This window comes from Oncorhynchus clarkii, chromosome 21 (genome assembly GCF_045791955.1).
Source record: "Oncorhynchus clarkii lewisi isolate Uvic-CL-2024 chromosome 21, UVic_Ocla_1.0, whole genome shotgun sequence".
Classification (NCBI taxonomy): domain Eukaryota; kingdom Metazoa; phylum Chordata; class Actinopteri; order Salmoniformes; family Salmonidae; genus Oncorhynchus; species Oncorhynchus clarkii.
The window spans coordinates 46,971,439-46,993,379 of record NC_092167.1 but is presented as its reverse complement, the minus strand read 5'-3'; the positions used below and the strand labels follow the sequence as shown (position 1 = coordinate 46,993,379).

Below are 21,941 nucleotides of genomic sequence, written 5' to 3'. Positions count from 1 at the left end.
CACTACCACCAGCATGCTATTGAACCACCACCAGGTTCTTACTGTGGAATGCAGTGTTTGGTTTTCACCAGACATAATGGGACCCATCTCGTCCAAAAAGTTGACTCCAGTTTGCCAAAAAGCACCTGGATGATCATCAAGACTGTTGGGAAGGATGTTCTATCGACAGATGAGTCAAAAGTATAACTTTTTGAACGACACGGGTCCCATCGTGCCTAGCGAAAACCAAACACTAGAATGGAAATACGTTCTAGACCGTCTGATTTGTCCCAGAAACCGATGTGGTTGGGCCAGATACATTGGCTTTAATACTCTGATTGGTTCGAGATGATCCAATCGCTGATAACGTTGTTTTGTACAACGCCACAAAGGACTTCAACGACGACAGTCTCAGACTGAGGTAAGTAGCGAACATAGAGCAGAATTCAGTTTGAGTTGTCAGGCAAAGCAGGGTAGCCTAGTGGTTAGAGCGTTGGACTAGTAACCGGATGGTTGCAAGTTCAAACCCCTGAGCTGACAAGGTACAAATCTGCCGTTCTGCCCCTGAACAGGCAGTTAACCCACTGTTCCTAGGCCGTCATTGAAAATAAGGATTTGTTCTTTAACTGACTTGCCTAGTAAAATAAAGGTAAAAAAAAAAATGCACTTGACTACCTGCATCAGATGTGTTCTTGCTGGTCTGGAAAAAAAAAAAAACCCAGCACACCCTATTGTAATGTTTTCCTGAGAAGAGGCCTTGTGATTTACTTAGGTGTCTATCAATGACAACCCTAGTAGTTTAAACAAAAAACACACCCAACGCTTCAGGACACTCAACGCTTCAGGACACCCAACGCTTCAGGACACTCAACGCTTCAGGACACTCAACGCTTCAGGACACTCAACGCTTCAGGACACTCAACGCTTCAGGACACTCAACGCTTCAGGACACTCAACGCTTCAGGACACTCAACGCTTCAGGACACCCAACGCTTCAGGACACTCAATGTTTAGTACTTTCAAAGGGGGGTGAGCTGTTGACTATCAAACCATACAGTCTCAGTAGGTCATTTGCCTGAAGTCATGCTGGTAGCGCTTCGGGAACCGTTTCCGAGGTCACTCGGCCCCACAAAGCATCACGTCGGCTATCAAAGGGAAAAGCTTGACAAATCATCCAAGAACAATCTCAGAAAAATTGGATCGCGTCTTTACTCCAGGGGCTCTCCTGGATTTGTCTAACAAACATCTTTTGATAAAATCTCTCTGCGCAGTGCCACACCAGCCATTTGCAATGTAAATGATCCCAGATCGGTGAGAGCCATGGGGAAAATGGGGCTAATTCATTCATGGTAGGGAGAAACAACAAAGGGAAGAGAGAGAGAGAGACACACACACACACACACACACACACACACACACACACACACACACACAACACACACACAACACACACAACACACACACACACACACAAACAACACACACAACACACACAACACACACACACACACACACACACACACACACAGTCTTATCAAAGAGAGATATCCTGCAGCATTCACCATCCATCCTTATCTCTACTGCCCTTCTGTCTGCCTTAAAGAGACAGGGCCCCTGTGTTCAGCTCGCTCGTGGGACCCTTCAAGGCATGTTGCTGAGTTTGCGTCTGCTTTCATCATTCGGCCAGACAAGACAGTGATTTAAATAATATTAAACCTCTTTTCGATCAATATTGAAAGCCTGGTTTGAGGGGATATTAGTGGTGCGCGGGTCAGCTGTTTGTTTGTCAGCAATTGCTAATAACCCATCAGCAACCACCTGACTAGATATGATAAAGTGACAATTTGAGTGCTGCACCCGACCCTAACCTGCTAATGTAGAACAAGCGCTGTAGGCTACAGTCAGAGATTGCGTAACGATATTTTGACAGGGAGTGCATTTTTTGTTGTTGTTGCCTAATTTGGATGTTTATGCTTATAATTTCCGACATTCCGGTAGGCTATTTGATAGTCAACTTGTCTATAATTAGGGATTGATCGAAATTTACAAAATGGATACGTGGAGGCTGAGGTACAACCTCCTATAGCTCATCGATCAGAGGCTGAGCTACAACCTCCTATAGCTCATCGATCAGAGGCTGAGATACAACCTCCTATAGCCCATCTATCAGGCTGAGATACAACCTTATGTAGCCCATCAATCAGAGGCTGAGATACAACCTCCTATAGCTCATCTATCAGAGGCTGAGATACAACCTCCTATAGCTCATCTATCAGAGGCTGAGATACAACCTCCTATAGCTCATCTATCAGAGACTGAGATACAACCTCCTATAGCTCATCTATCAGAGGCTGAGATACAACCTCCTATAGCTGATCTATCAGGCTGAGATACAACCTCCTATAGCTCATCGATCAGAGGCTGAGATACAACCTCCTATAGCTCATCGATTAGAGATTGATATAGAACCTCCTGTAGCCCATCAATCAGAGGCTGAGATACAACCTCCTATAGCCCATCGATCAGAGGCTGAGATACAACCTCCTATAGCTCATCGATTAGAGGCTGATATTGAACCTCCTGTAGCCCATCTATCAGAGGCTGAGGTACAATCTCCTATAGCCCATCGATCAGAGGCTGAGATACAACCTTCTGTTGCCAAGGAGACAATAAAGAGAAGTATTCTAATTCTGTCACTATCAATTGATTAAGCTACTTGTACTTTCTGTACAACAGAATATGTTTAAACCCAGACAGCTTTTAGGGAAACTCTTCTCTTGTTGGGTTAAACCACAGAAGAAGAGCAGTTAAAGTCTGCTCTGTCTGGGGTGAAAAGGTAGGTCTACTCTGTCTGGGGTGGAAAGGTAGGCCAACTCTGTCTGGGGTGGAAAGGTAGGGCCTACTCTGTCTGGGGTGGAAAGGTAGGTCTACTCTGTCTGGGGTGGAAAGGTAGGTCTACTCTGTCTGGGGTGGAAAGGTAGGACCTACTCTGTCTGGGGTGGAAAGGTAGGTCTGCTCAGTCTGGGGTGGAAAGGTAGGGCCTACTCTGTCTGGGGTGGAAAGGTAGGTCTACTCTTTCTGGGGTTGAAAGGTAGGTATACTCTGTCTGGGGTGGAAAGATAGGCCCTACTCTGTCTGGGGTGGAAAGGTAAGCCTACTCTGTCTGGGGTGGAAAGGTAGGTCTACTCTTTCTGGGGTTGAAAGGTGGGTCTGCTCTTTCTGGGGTGGAAAGGTAGGTCTACTCTGTCTGGGGTTGAAAGGTAGGTCTACTCTGTCTGGGGTGGAAAAGTAGGCCTACTCTGTCTGGGGTGGAAAGATAGACCTACAGTGCCTTGCGAAAGTATTCGGCCCCCTTGAACTTTGCGACCTTTTGCCACATTTCAGGCTTCAAACATAAAGATATAAAACTGTATTTTTTTGTGAAGAATCAACAACAAGTGGGACACAATCAACTTTTTTAACAAATCAAAAACTGAAAAATTGGGCGTGCAAAATTATTCAGCCCCTTTACTTTCAGTGCAGCAAACTCTCTCCAGAAGTTCAGTGAGGATCTCTGAATGATCCAATGTTGACCTAAATGACTAATGATGATAAATACAATCCACCTGTGTGTAATCAACAATCAGTCGTATATTGCACAAATCTGGCCTTTATGGAAGAGTGGCAAGAACAAAGCCATTTCTTAAAGATATCCATAAAAAGTGTTGTTTAAAGTTTGCCACAAGCCACCTGGGAGACACACCAAACATGTGGAAGAAGGTGCTCTGGTCAGATGAAACCAAAATTGAACTTTTTGGCAACAATGCAAAACGTTATGTTTGGCGTAAAAGCAACACAGCTCATCACCCTGAACACACCATCCCCACTGTCAAACATGGTGGTGGCAGCATCATGGTTTGGGCCTGCTTTTCTTCAGCAGGGACAGGGAAGATGGTTCAAATTGATGGGAAGATGGATGGAGCCAAATACAGGACCATTCTGGAAGAAAACCTGATGGAGTCTGCAAAAGACCTGAGACTGGGACGGAGATTTGTCTTCCAACAAGACAATGATCCAAAACATAAAGCAAAATCTACAATGGAATGGTTCAAAAATAAACATATCCAGGTGTTAGAATGGCCAAGTCAAAGTCCAGACCTGAATCCAATCGAGAATTTGTGGAAAGAACAGAAAACTGCTGTTCACAAATGCTCTCCATCCAACCTCACTGAGCTCGAGCTGTTTTGCAAGGAGGAATGGGAAAAAAATTCAGTCTCTCGATATGCAAAACTGATAGAGACATACCCCAAGCGACTTACAGCTGTAATCGCAGCAAAAGGTGGCGCTACAAAGTATTAACTTAAGGGGGCTGAATAATTTTGCACGCCCAATTTTTCAGTTTTTGATTTGTTAAAAAAGTTTGAAATATCCAATAAATGTCGTTCCACTTCATGATTGTGTCCCACTTGTTGTTGATTCTTCACAAAAAAATACAGTTTTATATCTTTATGTTTGAAGCCTGAAATGTGGCAAAAGGTCGCAAAGTTCAAGGTGGCCGAATACTTTCGCAAGGCACTGTATATATATATATTTTCTGTGCTAAATGTTAGTTTAGTTTGACCAGTAAGCGAATAGAAACTGTGAAAACGACCCACATGTTTCTGATAAGACTTCAGTTCGGCCCAGATGCATATTTTACGTGTTTGAAATACTACAGTGCCTTCTGAAAGTATTCAGACCACTTTACAGCCTTATTCTAAAATAGATTAAATAAATGCTTTCCCCTCATCAATCTACACACAATACCCCATAATGGCATCACAATTCCCCAAAATGGCATCACAATACCCCATAATGGCATCACAATTCCCCAAAATGACAAAGCAAAAACAGGTTTTGAGTTTTCTTTGAAATACTATACGATTTTACGATGCTGATAAAGACAACACCTTTACAGACGGTCCCTAACTGCCCATTCGCATGCTGTCAAGATGCTGAAAGGAAGAAATCATATTTATCCACTCTTGTTCCTGAGTCAAAATGTACATTTCATGTATCATTTTACTGCAAGAAATGCTTAATTCCATCAGTTTCCATTTTAACCCATCTGAACAGTAGGCTACAGTTCCCTTAAGGTGCCGTAGGCCTATTTGAAGTCCCCCATCTTGATTGCTAAATTCGTATAGCGCCTCACAATCATCACACATAAAAATAGGCATCGCCGCCATCCTCTTTTACCCCTTAAAATCCTTCCCAAACATTACTGTTCTGAGCCTCCCTCCTCTTTATTTTCAAATCTCCATTCCGCAGCCTTCCTCCTATTGGATTAAACTCTAACGTTGCATCAGTGGATCAACGTTAACTTTTTCTGCTCGTTCCCAACAGCATTTTTTTACCAATTGGCTGTTAGGTTTGCGTAAAGGTAGGCCCTAAAGCTTAATGGCAGATAGCCTAAAAATAACCAAAGAAAAACCTCAACGTAGCCTACAGATATAAATTGCACAAGACTGATACATTCATGATTGTTTTTTCTTTCTTCAACTCGAACCGCAACCCCCCTCCCTTTCATCCACACAATATTTCATGACCCTAAATCCGCCGCTCCGCGGATATATCCACAGGGGGATTGAAGGTTATGAGTTAACCTGAGCATCACTTGGGTATTGTTTAAAAAAACACCTTTCTTACACTGCAAGACAGACGAAGAGGAAAAAGGGCCGTTTTATGTTACCTGGAACTCAATCCCATAATTCTCTCTGCAGAAGTCCCGTAGTTTGGGGTAGACATGCTCTTTCAGTGCGTTCCTCTCCGCTTCTGTGTCTGAAAACAAGACGACAGCGAGAACACATTGATTAGTATCAGGGATTGACACATTGATAAGTATGAATGAAGTGCTTTCTCACTGTATGTATGTATGTATACATACATTCAGTACATACTGGTCGCAACATTGACCCGGGAAAGCACGAATATACACTGAGTGTACAAAACATTAAGAACACCTGCTCTTTCCATAACATAGACTGACCAGGTGAAAGCTATGATCCCTTATTGATGTCAGTAAATCCTCTTCAATCAGTGTAACTGAAGGGGAGGAGACAGGTTAAAGATGAATGGGGAGGAGACAGGTTAAAGATGAAGGGGAGGAGACAGGTTAAAGATGAAGGGGAGGAGACAGATTAAAGATGAAGGGGCGGAGACAGGTTAAAGATGAAGGGGAGGAGACGGGTTAAAGATGAAGGGGAGGAGACAGGTTAAAGATGAAGGGAAGGAGACCAGGTTAAAGATGAAGGGGAGGAGACAGGTTAAAGATGAAGGGGAGGAGACGGGTTAAAGATGAAGGGGAGGAGACAGGTTAAAGATGAAGGGAAGGAGACCAGGTTAAAGATGAAGGGGAGGAGACGGGTTAAAGATGAAGGGGAGGAGACAGGTTAATAAAGATGAAGGGGAGGAGACGGGTTAAAGATGAAGGGGAGGAGACAGGTTAAAGATGAAGGGAAGGAGACCAGGTTAAAGATGAAGGGGAGGAGACGGGTTAAAGATGAAGGGGAGGAGACGGGTTAAAGATGAAGGGGAGGAGACAGATTAAAGATGAAGGGGCGGAGACAGGTTAAAGATGAAGGGGAGGAGACGGGTTAAAGATGAAGGGGAGGAGACGGGTTAAAGATGAAGGGGAGGACACCAGGTTAAAGATGAAGGGGAGGACACCAGGTTAAAGATGAAGGGGAGGAGACCAGGTTAAAGATGAAGGGGAGGAGACAGGTTAAAGATGAAGTGGAGGAGACCAGGTTAAAGATGAAGGGGAGGAGACCAGGTTAAAGATGAAGGGGAGGAGACAGGTTTAAGATGAAGGGGAGGAGACAGGTTAAAAATGAAGGGGAGGAGACAGGTTAAAGATGAAGGGGAGGAGACCAGGTTAAAGATGAAGGGGAGGAGACGGGTTAAAGATGAAGGGGAGGAGACAGGTTAAAGATGAAGGGGAGGAGACAGGTTAAAGATGAAGGGGAGGAGACGGGTTAAAGATGAAGGGGAGGAGACAGGTTAAAGATGAAGGGGAGGAGACAGGTTAAAGATGAAGGTGAGGAGATGGGTTAAAGATGAAGGGGAGGAGACAGGGTTAAAGATGAAGGGGAGAAGACAGGTTAAAGAAGGATTTTGAAGCTTTGAGACAATTGAGACATGCATTGTGTATGTGTGCCATTCAGAGGGTGAATGTGCAGGACAAAATAAATAAGTGCCTTTGAACGGGGTATGGTAGTAGGTGCCAGGCGTACCCGGCTTTTGTCAAGAACTGCAACGCTGCTGGGGTTTTCACACTGTGTATCAAGTTCCCCCATGTGTATGAAGAATGGTCCACCACATCCAGCCAAATGGACACAACTGTGGGAAGCATGGGAGTCAACATCCCTGTGGAACGCTTCAACTCCTTGTAGACAAATTGAGGCTGTTCTGAGAGCAACTGAAGGTGTTCCTAATGTGTAATACCCGTTACATTAAAAGGCTATATCCTTCACTCGGAACGATGACATCATCATCATAACGTGCCAACTTCCCACTTTACAGACCTCAACATCTAGTAGCTAAATCTGCCAAGAATGCCATCATTGGCTCTTCGCAAATTATAGTTGTGAGTGTACAAATTGAGACAAAAGAGACAAAAAAAATGGCTCATGGCGTCATCTTTCTAAATGAATTAAACACTGAGTGGAATAAACTGTATGTAGGGTACGTGGGATAGTTAGGGTGGGAAGGGTATCTTAGACTAGTGACTCTATGGGTCATTGTTCTATTCCACTTTCATTCCTCATCTCTCTGTCTTCATCTTCATCATCTGTCTTTCTCTCCTTCCCACGGCCCACCCCTGGGTTACAATAATTGGATAGGACAGAGCCCGTCCAGTCTCTCTCTCTCTCTCTCTCTCTCTCTCTCGCTCTCTCTCTCTCTCTCTCTCTCGCTCTTTCTCTCTCTCTCTCTCTCTCTTGCTCTCGCTCTCTCTCTCTCTCTCTCTCTCTCTCTCTCTCTCTCTCTCTCTCCCTCTCTCTCTCTCTCTCTCTCTCTCTCTCTCTCTCTCTCTCTCTCTCTCCGGAGGGGGATAGGTCTGGATGGACAGCCAGTTAAAAACAGAATGTGCCCAGGAGAAGAACAGTCCCCGTGATGATGGAACACATCAAACACAACTGTGTCACACTCAAATATGTCCCCTGCTCAAGACTGGTTCGTGCTACAAAACTAGGACACTATTTTTAGGGTTAGATCATTTTTGGTGGGGCTTTTGGATGACACAGGCTTATTTTCTGTTATAAAATATGTGCATTTCTAAAAACGCAAGCTATTTACTAAACACTCTATAATTTCCTAGCTGAACTAGAGTTACATTGCATTCAGAAATAATACAAACCCCTTGATTTATTCAACATTTTGTTAAAGTTACAGCCTGAATTCAAAATGGATTACATTTATTTTTTTCCTCTCCACCATCTACACCCCATAATGACAAAGTTATTATATTTTAAACATGTTTTTAGGAATGTTTACAAATGTATTAAAAATGAAATACAGAAATATCTAATTTGTCACACCCTGATCTGTTTCACCTGTCCTTGTGATTGTCTCCATCCCCCTCCAGAAGTCTCTTGTTATCCCTCGTGTATATATCCCTGTGTTTCCTGTCTCTCTGTGCCAGTTCGTCTTGTATGTTCCAAGTCAACCAGCGTGGTTTTCTCGTGCTCCTGCCTTTTCTATTCTCTTTTACTAGTCTTCCCGGTTTTGACCCTTGCCTGTTTTTTGGACTCTGTACCTGCCTGCCCTGACCTCGAGCCTGCCTGCCCTGACCTGGAGCCTGCCCTGACCTTGAGCCTGCCTGCCCTGACCTCGAGCCTGCCCTGACCTCGAGCCTGCTCTGACCTCGAGCCTGCCCTGACCTCGAGCCTGCCTGCCACTCTGTACCTCCTGGACTCTGAACTGGTTTGGCCTTTTGCCTGTCCACGACCATTCTCTTACCTCCCCCTTTTGGATGTAATAAATATCAAAGACTCGAACCATCTGCGTCCCGTGTCTGCATCTGGGTCTCGCCTTAATCCCTTATATAATTTACATAAGCATTTACACCCCTGACTCAATACTTTGTAGAAGCACCTTTGGCGGTGATTATAGCTTTGAGTCATCTTGGGTATGTCTGGATCAGCGTAGAGTCATCTTGGGTATGTCTGGATCAGCTTTGAGTCATCTTGGGTATGTCTGGATCAGCTTTGAGTCATCTTGGGTATGTCTGTATCAGCTTTGAGTCATCTTGGGTATGTCTGTATCAGCTTTGAGTCATCTTGGGTATGTCTGTATCAGCTTTGCACATCTGGAGCGGTGGTGAACAGAAATCTTCAAGTCTTTCCACAGATGTTCAATGGGATTCAAGTCTTGACTTTAGCGAGGCCACTCATAGACTTTCACATTCTTGTTTTGAAACCATTCCAGGATTGTTTTGGCTGTATGCTTGGGGTCAATGTCCTGTTGGAACGTAAATCTTTGCCCAAGTCTAAGGTTGTTTGCACTCTGAAGCAAGTCCTCATCAAGGGTTTGTCTGTATTTGGCTCCATTCATTGTTCCCTCTATCTTTATCAGTCTCACAGTCCGTGCCGCTGAAAAGCATCCCCATAACTTGATGCTGCCACCACCATGCTTTACGGTAGGGATGGTGTTAGATGGGTGATGAGCTGTGCCTGGTTTTCTCTAGACAGAGCGCATTGCATTCAGGCGAAAAAGGGTGAACATAATGGCTCATCAGACCGCAGAATCTTTTGCCTTGTGCTCTCAGAGTCTTTCACGTGACTTTTTGCAAACTCCAGGAGTGCTGTCATGTGCCTTTTTCTCAGGAGTGGATTCTGTCTGGCCACTTTCCCATAAAGCCCAGATTTTTGAATTGCTGTATAGACTGTTGTCCTTCTGGCAGATTCTTCCATCTCAGCCAAGGAACTCTGAAGTTCTGTCACACTGGACATTGCATTCTTGGTCACCTACCTGACCAAGGTTATTCTTGCCCCCGTTGGCCAGCTCTAATCAGAGTCTGGGTAGTTCCATATTTTTTGCATTTCCTAATTATGAAGACCACTGTGCTCTTGGAAATGTTCAACACTCTAGAAATTATTTTGTACCCTTCCTCAGATACACTACATATACAAAAGTATGTGAACACCTCTTCAAATTAGTGGATTCGGCTATTTCAGCCACAAACGTTGCTCACAGGTGTATAAAATAGAGTACACAGCCATGCAATCTCCATAGACAAACATTGTCAGTAGAATGGCCTTACTGAAGAGTTCAGTGACTTTCAATGGTGCACCGTCAAAAGATGCCACCTTTCCAACAAGTCAGTTTATCACATTTCTGCCCTGTTAGAGCTACCCCAGGTCAACTGTAGGTGCTGTCATTGTGAAGTGGAAACTTCTAGGAGAAACAACGGCTCAGCCGTGAAGTGGTAGACCACACAAGCTCACAGAATATGACCGCAGAGTGCTGAAGCGCGTAAAAACACTCACTTCCGAGTTCCAAACTGCCTTTGGACGCAGCGTCAACACAAGAACTGTTCCGTCGGGAGCTTCATGAGATGGGTTTCCATGGAAACATTCTCTGGAGTGATGAATCACGCTTCACCATCCGACAGTCCGACGGACAAATCTGAGTTTAGTGGATGTCAGGAGAACGCTACCTGCCCCAATGCATAGTGCCAACTGTAAAGTTTGGTGGATGAGGAATAATGGTCTGGGGGCTGTTTTTCATGGTTTGGGCTAGGTCGCTTAGATCCAGTGAAGGGAAATTGTAAACGCTACAGCATACAATGACATTCTAGATGATTCTGTACTTCCAACTTTGTGGCAACAGTTTGGGGAAGAGCCCTTTCCTATTTCATCATGACAATGCCCCCCGTGCACAAAGCGAGGTCCATACAGAAATTGTTTTGTCGAGATCGGTGTGGAAGAACTTGACTGGCCTGCACAGATCCCCGACCTCAACCCCATCAAACACCTTTGGGATGAATTGGAACGCCAACGGCGAGCCAGGCCTAATCACCCAACATCACTGCTCGACCTCACTGCCCGACTAACGCTCTTGTGACTGAATTGAAGCAAGTCTCTGCGGCAATGTTCCCAACATCGAGTGGAAAGACTTCCCAGAAGAGTGGAGGCTGTTGTAGCAGCAATAGGGGGGACCAACTCCATATTAGTGCTCATGATTCTTGGAATGAGATGTTGGACCAGTAGTAGTCCACATACTACTGGTCATGTAGTGTATATGCCTCATCACAGTTCTATCTCGGAGATAGACAGGCAGTTCCCTGGCCAACATCATATATTTTCTGCTCTGACATGCAATGTCAGCTATGGGACCTTATTAAATAGACAGGTGGGTTTCTTTCTAAATCATGTCCCAAACAATTTAATTGGCCGCAGGTGGAGTCCAATCAAGCTGTGGTGACGTCTCAAGGATTTAAAATAAACATGTTTTTCACTTTGTCATTATGGGTTATTGTGTGCAGATGGATTCAGGCTGTTACACAACAACAGGTGGAATAAGGCAAGGTGTGTGAAAGCACATGTTGCTGATAACAGTAAACCACTGCTCTTTTCCCCCCAGATATGATGAGGTATGGCATGTTGACGTAAGTATGGCACAGAGATGAGCGTGTGTGTAAAGTGTGTGTGACAGACATGGCAGAGCGCCTGTAGTCTTAGAAACGCATGCACACAGACAGACAGACAGACAGACATGCTGTAGACTCCTCATCCTCATCCACTCCTCCTCTTCCTCTCCTCTTCCTCCTCCTCTCCTCCATCTCTCCTCCTCCTCTCCTCTTCTCTCCTCCTCCTCTCTCCTCCTCCTCCTCTCCTCCACCTCCTCTCCCCCTCTCCTTGTCCTCCTCCTCATCTCCTCTTCCTTCTCTCCTCCTCCTCCTCTCCTTCTCCTCTCACTCTATCATAATTTCCCCAATCCTGTTCCTTCCATTCCATACACAATGTTCACTCTACTTAGTCCACTCCAGAGTCCACTGTCCACTCCTGAGCCCAATGTCCACTCCAAAGCCCAATGTTCACTCCAGAGTCCACTGTCCACTCCTGAGCCCAATGTCCACTCCAGAGTCCACTGTCCACTCCTGAGCCCAATGTCCACTCCAAAGCCCACTGTCCACTCCAGAGTCCACTGTCCACTCCTGTGCCCAATGTTCACTCCTGAGCCCAATGTTCACTCCAGAGTCCACTGTCCACTCCAAAGCCCACTGTCCACTCCAGAGTCCACTGTCCACTCCAGAGCCCACTTCTACCTAATTCTTAGCATTCTCATCAGCTACACACTACCCACATAGCAATCATCAAGCCCTACACACTACTCACATTGCAATCATCAAGCCCTAGACACTACCCACATAGCAATCATCAAGCCCTACACACTACCTACACAGCAATCATGAAGCCTACACACTACCCACATAGCAATCATTAAGCCCTACACACTACCCACATAGCAATCATTAAGCCCTACACACTACCCACATAGCAATCATCAAGCCTACACACTACCCACATAGCAATCATCAAGCCCAATACACTACACACATAGCAATCATCAAGCCCAACACACCACCCACATAGCAAATATTAAGCCCTGAACACTACCCACATAGCAATCACCATTAAAAGTTTGGACACACCTACTCATTCAAGGGTTTTTCTTTATTTTACTATGTTGTAGAATAATAGTGAAGACATCAAAACTATGACATAACACATATGGAATCATGTAGTAACCAAAAAAAAGTGTTCAACAAATCAAAATATATTTTAGATTATTCAAAGTAGCCACCCTTTGCATTGATGAATGCTTTGCACACACTTGGCGTTCTCTCAACCAGCTTCATGAGGTAGTCACCTGGAATACATTTCAAATAACAGGTGTGCCTTGTTAAACCCCCCCCCCCCCCCCCCCAGGTGGTGGAGGTAGGAAACAACACCTCCACTTTGCTGATCCTCAACACAGGGGCCCCACAAGGGTGTGTGCTCAGCCCCCTCCTGTGCTCCCTGTTCACCCATGACTGCGTGGCCAAGCACGCCTCCAAGTCAATCATCAAGTTTGCGGACGACACAACAAGGTGCTATAGCGCCTCAAGATTCTGCTTGGTACCTAAGACCCTCAGAAACTTATACAGACGCACCATTGAGAGCATCCTGTAGGGCTGTATCACTGTCTGGTACGACAACTGCACCACCCACCCACATTCGAACTGAGATAAAGGGTAGAACTGCCGCTTTCAACGTGTGGGACTCTAACCCGGAAGCTTACAAGAAATCCTGCTATGCCCTGCGAGGAACCATCAAACAAGCAAAGCGTCAATACAGGGCTAAGATGAAATCATACAACACCGGCTCCGACGTTCGTCTTATGTGGCAGGGCTTGCAAACTATTACAGACTACAAAGGGAAGCACAGCCACGAGCTGCCCAGTGACAAGTGCCTACCAGATGAGCTAAATCACTTCTATGCTTGCTTCGAGGCAAGCAACACTGGGCATGCATGAGAGCATCAGCTGTCCCGGATGACTGTGTGATCACGCTCACCGAAGCTGACGTGAGTAAGACATAAACCTCTTTGGGATAGGGCATTTTCACTTTTGGATAAATAGCGTGCCCAATTTCAACTTCCTGCTACTCATGCCAATAATATAAGATATGCATATTATTAGTATATTTGGATAGAATACACTCTGAAGTTTCTAAAACTGTTTGAATCCTGTCTGTGAGTATAACATTACTTATGTAGCAGGCAAAACCCCGAGGACTAACCATTCAGAAATAAACAAATTTGAGGTCACTGTCTATTCAATGAGATTTCTTAGGGGAACTATATTTCTGAGGCACTTGTTTGCAGTTCCTACCGCTAGATGTCACCAGTCTTTGGAAAATGGCTGAGGTTATTCCTTTGTGAAATGAAGAAGTACGGACACATTTTTACTGGATCAAACGCGCCAAATAAATTTATATTTTGGATATATATGGATGGAATTAATCGAACAAAAGGACCATTTGTGATGTTTATGGGACATATTGGAGTGCCAACAAAAGAACCTCGTCAAAGGTAAGGCATGATTTATATTTTATTTCTGCGTTTTGTGTAACGCCTGCAGGGTTGAATTATGCTACTCTCTTTGTTTACTGTTGTGCTATCATCAGATAATAGCATCTTATGCTTTCGCCGAAAAGCTTTTTTAAAATCTGACATGTTGGCTGGATTCACAACGAGTGTAGCTTTAATTTAGTATCTTACATGTGTGATTTAATGAAAGTTTGAATTTCATATCATTTTATTTGAATTTGCCGCTCTGCATTTTCCCTGGCTTTTGGCCAAGTGGGACGCGACTGTCCCCCTATCGTAGAGAAGTTAAACAGGTCAACATACACAAGGCTGGATTACCAGGACGTGTGCTCTGGGCATATGCTGACCAACTGGCAGATGTCTTCACTGACATTTTCAACATGTCCCTGATTGAGTATGTAATACCAACATGTTTAAAGCAGACCACCATAGTCCTTGTGCCCAAGAACACAAAAGCAACCTGCCTAAATGACTACAGACCCATAGCACTCATGTCCGTAGCTATGAAGTGCTTTGAAAGGTTGGTAATGGCTCACATCAACACCCTTATCCCAGACCCACTCCAATTTGCATACCGCCCAAACAGATCCACAGATGATACAATCTCTACTGCACTCCACACTGTCCTTTCCCACCTGGACAAAAGGAATACTTATGTGAGAATGCTATTCACTGACTACAGCTCAGCGTTCAACACCATTGTACCCTCAAAGCTCATCACTAAGCTAAGGATCCTTAGACTAAACACCTCCCTCTGCAACTGGATCCTGGACTTTCTTACGGGAAGGTGGTGAAGGAAGGTAGCAACACACCTGCTATGCTGATCCCTAACACTGCACTCCCCAGGGGTTTGTGCTCAGTCCCCTCCTGAACTCCCTGTTCACCCACGACTGCATGGCCAGGCACGACTCCAACACCATAATTATGTTTGCAGACAACACAACAGTGGTAGGTCTGATCACCGACAACGACGAGACAGCCTATAGGAAGGAGGTCAGAGACCTGGCTGGGTGGTGCCAGAATAACAACCTCTCCCTCAACGTAACCAAGACTAAGGAGATGATTGTGGACTACAGGAAAATGAGGACCGAGCACGCTCCCATTCTCATCAAAGGGGCTGCAGTGGAGCAGGTTGAGAGCTTCAAGTTCCTTGGTGTCCACATCAACAACAAACTAGAATGGTCCAAACACACCAAGACAGTCATGAAGAGGGCACGACAAAGCCTATTCCCCCTTCAGGAAACTAAAAAGATTTGGCGTGGGTCCTGAGATCCTCAAAAGGTTCTACAGCTGCAACATCGAGAGCATCCTGACTGGTTGCATCACTGCCTGGTACGGCAATTGCTCGGCCTCTGACTGCGAGGCACTACATAGGGTAGTGCGTACGGCCCAGTACATCACTGGGGCTAAGCTGCCTACCATCCAGGACCTCTACAGCAGGCGGTATCAGAGGAAGGCCCTAAAAATTGTCAAAGATCCCAGCAACCCCAGTCATAGACTGTTCTCTCTACTACCGCATGGTAAACGGTACCGAAGTCTAGGACACAAAGGCTCAACAGTTTTTACCCTCAAGCCATAAGACTCCTGAACATGTAATCAAATGTCTACACGGACTATTTACATTGTTTGCCCCCCCTGAACCCCCCTCCCCCAACCCCTCTTTTTACGCTGCTGCTACTCTCTGTTTATCATACTGTATATGCATAGTCACTTTAACTACACATTCATGTACATACTACCTCAGTTGGGCCGACCAACCAGTGCTCCCGCATATTGGCTAACCGGGCTATCTGCATTGTGTCCTGCCACCCGCCAACCCCTCTTCTACGCTACTGCTACTCTCTGTTCATCATATATGCATAGTCACTTTAACCATATCTACATGTACATATTACCTGAATCAGCCTGACTAACCGATGTCTGTATGTAGCCACTCTACTGTATATAGCCTCTCTACTGTTTATAGCCTCGATACTGATTATAGCCTCTCTACTGTTTATAGCTTTGCTACTGTTTATAGCCTCGATACTGATTATAGCCTCTCTACTGTTTATAGCCTTGCTACTGTTTATAGCCTCGATAATGATTATAGCCTCTCTACTGTTTATAGCCTCGTTACTGATTATAGCCTCGCTACTGTTTATAGCCTCGCTACATTTATAGCCTCGCTACTGTTATAGCCTCGCTACTGTTTATAGCCTCGCTACATTTATAGCCTCGCTACTGTTTATAGCCTCGCTACATTTATAGCCTCGCTACTGTTTATAGCCTCGCTACATTTATAGCCTCGCTACGTTTATAGCCTCGCTACTGTTTATAGCCTCGCTACATTTATAGCCTCGCTACTGTTTATAGCCTCGCTACTCTATATAGCCTCGCTACTGTTTATAGCCTCGCTACTGTTTATAGCCTCGCTACTGTTTATAGCCTCGCTACTGTTTATAGCCTCGCTACATTTATAGCCTCGCTACTGTATATAGCCTCGCTACATTTATAGCCTCGCTACTGTTTATAGCCTCGCTACATTTATAGCCTCGCTACGTTTATAGCCTCGCTACTGTTTATAGCCTCGCTACATTTATAGCCTCGCTACTGTTTATAGCCTCGCTACTCTATATAGCCTCGCTACTGTTTATAGCCTCGCTACTGTTTATAGCCTCGCTACTGTTTATAGCCTCGCTACTGTTTATAGCCTCGCTACATTTATAGCCTCGCTACTGTTTATAGCCTCGCTACTGTTTACAGCCTCGCTACTGTTTATAGTCTGCTACATTTATAGCCTCGCTACTGTTTTTAGCCTCGCTACTGTTATAGCCTCGCTACTGTTTATAGCCTCGCTACATTTATAGCCTCGCTACTGTTTATAGCCTCGCTACATTTATAGCCTCGCTACTGTTTACAGCCTCGCTACTGTTTATAGCCTCGCTACATTTATAGCCTCGCTACTGTTTTTAGCCTCGCTACTGTTTACAGCCTCGCTACTGTTTATAGCCTCGCTACATTTATAGCCTCGCTACTGTTTATAGCCTCGCTACTGTTATAGCCTCGCTACTGTTTATAGCCTCGCTACATTTATAGCCTCGCTACTGTATATAGCCTCGCTACTGTTTATAGCCTCGCTACTGTTATAGCCTCGCTACTGTTTATAGCCTCGCTACTGTTTATAGCCTCGCTACTGTTTATAGCCTCGTTACTGTTATAGCCTCGCTACTGTTTATAGCCTCGCTACATTTATAGCCTCGCTACATTTATAGCCTCGCTACTGTTTATAGCCTCGCTACTGTTATAGCCTCGCTACTGTTTATAGCCTCGCTACATTTATAGCCTCGCTACTGTTTATAGCCTCGCTACTGTTATAGCCTCGCTACTGTTATAGCCTCGCTACTGTTATAGCCTCGCTACTGTTTATAGCCTCGCTACTGTATATAGCCTCTCTACTGTTTATAGCCTCGCTACTGTTTATAGCCTCTCTACTGTATATAACCTCGCTACTGTTTATAGCCTCGCTACTGTTTATAGCCTCGCTACTGTTTATAGCCTCGCTACTGTTTATAGCCTCTCTACTGTTTATAGCCTCGCTACTGTTTATAGCCTCGCTACTGTTATAGCCTCGCTATTGTTTATAGCCTCGCTACTGTTTATAGCCTCTCTACTGTATATAGCCTCACTACATTTAGAGCCTCGCTATTGTTTATAGCCTCGCTACTGTTTATAGCCTCGCTACTGTTTATAGCCTCGCTACTGTTTATAGCCTCGCTACTGTTTATAGCCTCTCTACTGTTTATAGCCTCTCTACTATTTATAGCCTCGCTACTGTTTATAGCCTGTATTTACTGTTGTTTTATTTCTTTACTTACCTATTGTTCACCTAATATATTTTTTGCACTATTGGTTAGAGCCTGTAAGTAAGCATTTCACTGTAAGGTGTACACCTGTTGTATTCGGCGCACGTGACAAATAAACTTTGATTTGATTAGAGTGTCTAGTTTGAGAAATAGTCCTCAAATGGCAGCTTATTTAAATAGTACCCGCAAAAGTCTCAACGTCAACAGTGAAGAGGCGACTCCGGGATGCTGGCCTTCCAGGCAGAGTTCCTCTGTCCAGTCTCAACGTCAACAGTGAAGAGGCGACTCCGGGATGCTGGCCTTCCAGGCAGAGTTCCTCTGTCTAGTCTCAAAGTCAACAGTGAAGAGGCGACTCCGGGATGCTGGCCTTCCAGGCAGAGTTCCTCTGTCTAGTCTCAACGTCAACAGTGAAGAGGTGACTCCGGGATGCTGGCCTTCCAGGCAGAGTTCCTCTGTCTAGTCTCAAAGTCAACAGTGAAGAGGCGACTCCGGGATGCTGGCCTTCTAGGCAGAGTTCCTCTGTCCAGTCTCAACGTCAACAGTGAAGAGGCGACTCCGGGATGCTGGCCTTCCAGGCAGAGTTCCTCTGTCTAGTCTCAACGTCAACAGTGAAGAGGCGACTCCGTGATGCTGGCCTTCCAGGCAGAGTTCCTCTGTCCAGTCTCAACGTCAACAGTGAAGAGGCGACTCCGGGATGCTGGCCTTCCAGGCAGAGTTCCTCTGTCCAGTCTCAACGTCAACAGTGAAGAGGTGACTCCGGGATGCTGGCCTTCTAGGCAGAGTTCCTCTGTCCAGTCTCAACGTCAACAGTGAAGAGGCGACTCCGGGATGCTGGCCTTCTAGGCAGAGTTCCTCTGTCCAGTCTCAACGTCAACAGTGAAGAGGCGACTCCGGGATGCTGGCCTTCCAGGCAGAGTTCCTCTGTCTAGTCTCAACGTCAACAGTGAAGAGGCGACTCCGGGATGCTGGCCTTCCAGGCAGAGTTCCTCTGTCTAGTCTCAAAGTCAACAGTGAAGAGGCGACTCCGGGATGCTGGCCTTCCAGGCAGAGTTCCTCTGTCTAGTCTCAACGTCAACAGTGAAGAGGCGACTCCGGGATGCTGGCCTTCCAGGCAGAGTTCCTCTGTCTAGTCTCAACGTCAACAGTGAAGAGGCGACTCCGGGATGCTGGCCTTCCAGGCAGAGTTCCTCTGTCTAGTCTCAACGTCAACAGTGAAGAGGTGACTCCGTGATGCTGACCTTCTAGGCAGAGTTCCTCTGTCCAGTCTCAACGTCAACAGTGAAGAGGTGACTCCGGGATGCTGGCCTTCTAGGCAGAGTTCCTCTGTCCAGTCTCAACGTCAACAGTGAAGAGGTGACTCCGGGATGCTGGCCTTCTAGGCAGAGTTCCTCTGTCCAGTCTCAACGTCAACAGTGAAGAGGTGACTCCGGGATGCTGGCCTTCCAGGCAGAGTTCCTCTGTCCAGTCTCAACGTCAACAGTGAAGAGGCGACTCCGGGATGCTGGCCTTCTAGGCAGATATCCTCTCTCCAGTGTCTGTGTTATTTTGCCCATCTTAATGTTTTAGTTTTATTGGCCAGTCTGAGATATGGCTTTTTCTTTGTAACTCTGCCTAGAAGGCCAGCATCCCGGAGTCGCCTCTTCATTGTTGACGTTGAGACTGGTGTTTTGTGGATACAATTTAATGTGACCCCAAACTTTTGAACGGTAGTGTATGTGGATGATTTATGAAGGCAGGCACATTTAACAGTTAGGATCTTGATTATAGACCTAATTAAGTTGGGGTTTCTTCTCGCCTCGCTTGTCTTAGACAATTAAGGCAAGAGCAGTTTTCTCATCTCCTAACTCCGCTGCTGCCTCCGCCACATTGTCCTCAACACCAATATGCTGGGTAACTTTGCAATTAAGCACGTATAAACATGGTCTAGGAAAAAGCGGCAATTCACCAGAGCAATGATGTTTCACAACCGCTGCTATCCAATGTTGGAGAAAGCACATTTGTGATAAAATAATATTGTTTTTATTATTGTTGCACCATATGTAATATAACCGTATTCGATTTTAGTAGCACATGTCTTAGAGTGATGGACTGGGCCTCACGGCCTCCACAACAGATCAGCAGGCCTCTACAATGGATCAGTCCACTCAGACAGGCCTCTACAATGGATCAGTCCACTCAGACAGGCCTCTACAATGGATCAGTTCACTCAGACAGGCCTCTACAATGGATCAGTCCACTCAGACAGGCCTCTACAATGGATCAGTCCACTCAGACAGGCCTCTACAATGGATCAGTCCACTCAGACAGGCCTCTACAATGGATCAGTTCACTCAGACAGGCCTCTACAATGGATCAGTCCACTCAGACAGGCCTCTACAATGGATCAGTCCACTCAGACAGGCCTCTACAATGGATCAGTCCACTCAGACAGGCCTCTACAATGGATCAGTCCACTCAGACATGCATGAATCAAACAGGTGTCTTGCACATGAATTTAAAAAAATAATGTTTTTGCTACTGCTCCACTGAAGAAATATTGGTCGACCAATAGCCTATCGACCAAACAATGGACCAGTCGACAGAATGGGGTCGGCCCTAAACAGTTTACATACACACTGTCTGACACACAGCGTCTGATTCCAATTTCTATTGATTGTAATGAAGTTCGTTTTGCTGTGTGTTTGTTCATTCATTGTCAATCTGATGAAGGCTTTGGAAGAGCATAAACATTCACAAGGAAACTGCACAGTATCACACTGTAAACTCTACCGGACTCTATAATGCCCTTCATAATATCATAACAGCACCAACACTGGACGAGCTCTCTAAGGTCCTCATTGTCTAAACTCTACCGGACTCTATAACGCCCTTCATAATATCATAACAGCACCAACACTGGACGAGCTCTCCAGGTCCTCATTTTACCTGTGTTTAACTAGCTCTGGAAAGATATGTCTACGGGAGAGAGTGGAGAGAGAGAGAGAGGGGGGGGGGTGAAAGAGAGAGAGAGAGAGAGAGAGAGAGAGAGAGAGAGGATGGGTGAGAGAGAGAGAGAGAGAGAGAGAGAGAGAGAGAGAGAGAGAGAGAGTGGAGAGAGAGAGAGAAAATGGGGGGGTGAGAGAGAGAGTGGAGAGAGAGAGAAAATGGGGGGGTGAGAGAGAGAGAGAGAGAGAGAGAGAGAGAGAGAGAAAATGGAGGGGGGTGAGAGAGAGAGAGAGAAAATGGGGGGGTGAGAGAGAGAGAGAGAGAGAGAGAGAGAGAGAGAGAGAGAGAGAGAAAATGGGGGGGTGAGAGAGAGAGAGAGAGAGAGAGAGAGAGAGAGAGAGAGAGAGAGAGAGAGAGGGGGGGGGGACAGAGAGAGAGAGAGAGAGGGGGGGGGGAGGACAGAGAGAGGGGTGGAGAGAGAGAGAAAAAGGGGGGGTGAGAGAGTGAGAGTGACAGAGAGAGAGAGAGAGAGTGTGTAGTGGAAAAGGTGTGTCCACCCACACAGACAGCGTGGTGAAGAAGGCGCAGCAGCGCAACCTCAGGAGGCTGAAGAAATTTGGCTTGTCACCAAAAACACACAAACTTTTGCAGATGCACAATTGAGAGCGTCCTGTCGGGCTGTATCACCGCCTGGTACGGCAACTGCTCCGCCCACAACCGTAAGGCTCTCCAGAGGGTGAGGTCTGCACAACGCATCACCGGGGGCAAACTACCTGCCCTCCAGGACACCTACACCACCCGATGTCACAGGAAGGCCAAAAAGATAATCAAGGACAACAACCACCCGAGCCACTGCCTGTTCACCCTGCTATCATCCAGAAGGCGAGGTCAGTACAGGTGCATCAAAGCAGGGACCGAGAGACTGAAAAACAGCTTCTATCTCAAGGCCATCAGACTGTTAAACAGCCATCACTAACATTGAGTGGTTGCTGCCACTTTAATAATAAACAATTGGACGTAATAAATGTATCACCAGCCATTTTAAACAATGCCACTTTATATAATGTTTACATACCCT

The 21,941-nt window shown here is 45.7% G+C and overlaps 1 protein-coding gene across 1 annotated transcript in view; it reads right to left on the bottom strand.

Moving 5' to 3' along the window:
• Positions 1 to 21,941, bottom strand: part of LOC139379488 (NACHT and WD repeat domain-containing protein 2) — an 81,299-nt gene that overhangs the window by 49,855 nt on the left and 9,503 nt on the right. Inside the window, exon 2 of the mRNA XM_071122304.1 lies at positions 5,690 to 5,778. Within this exon, the coding sequence (XP_070978405.1) occupies positions 5,690 to 5,778 (89 nt within the window). The remainder of the gene's footprint in view (positions 1 to 5,689; positions 5,779 to 21,941) is intronic.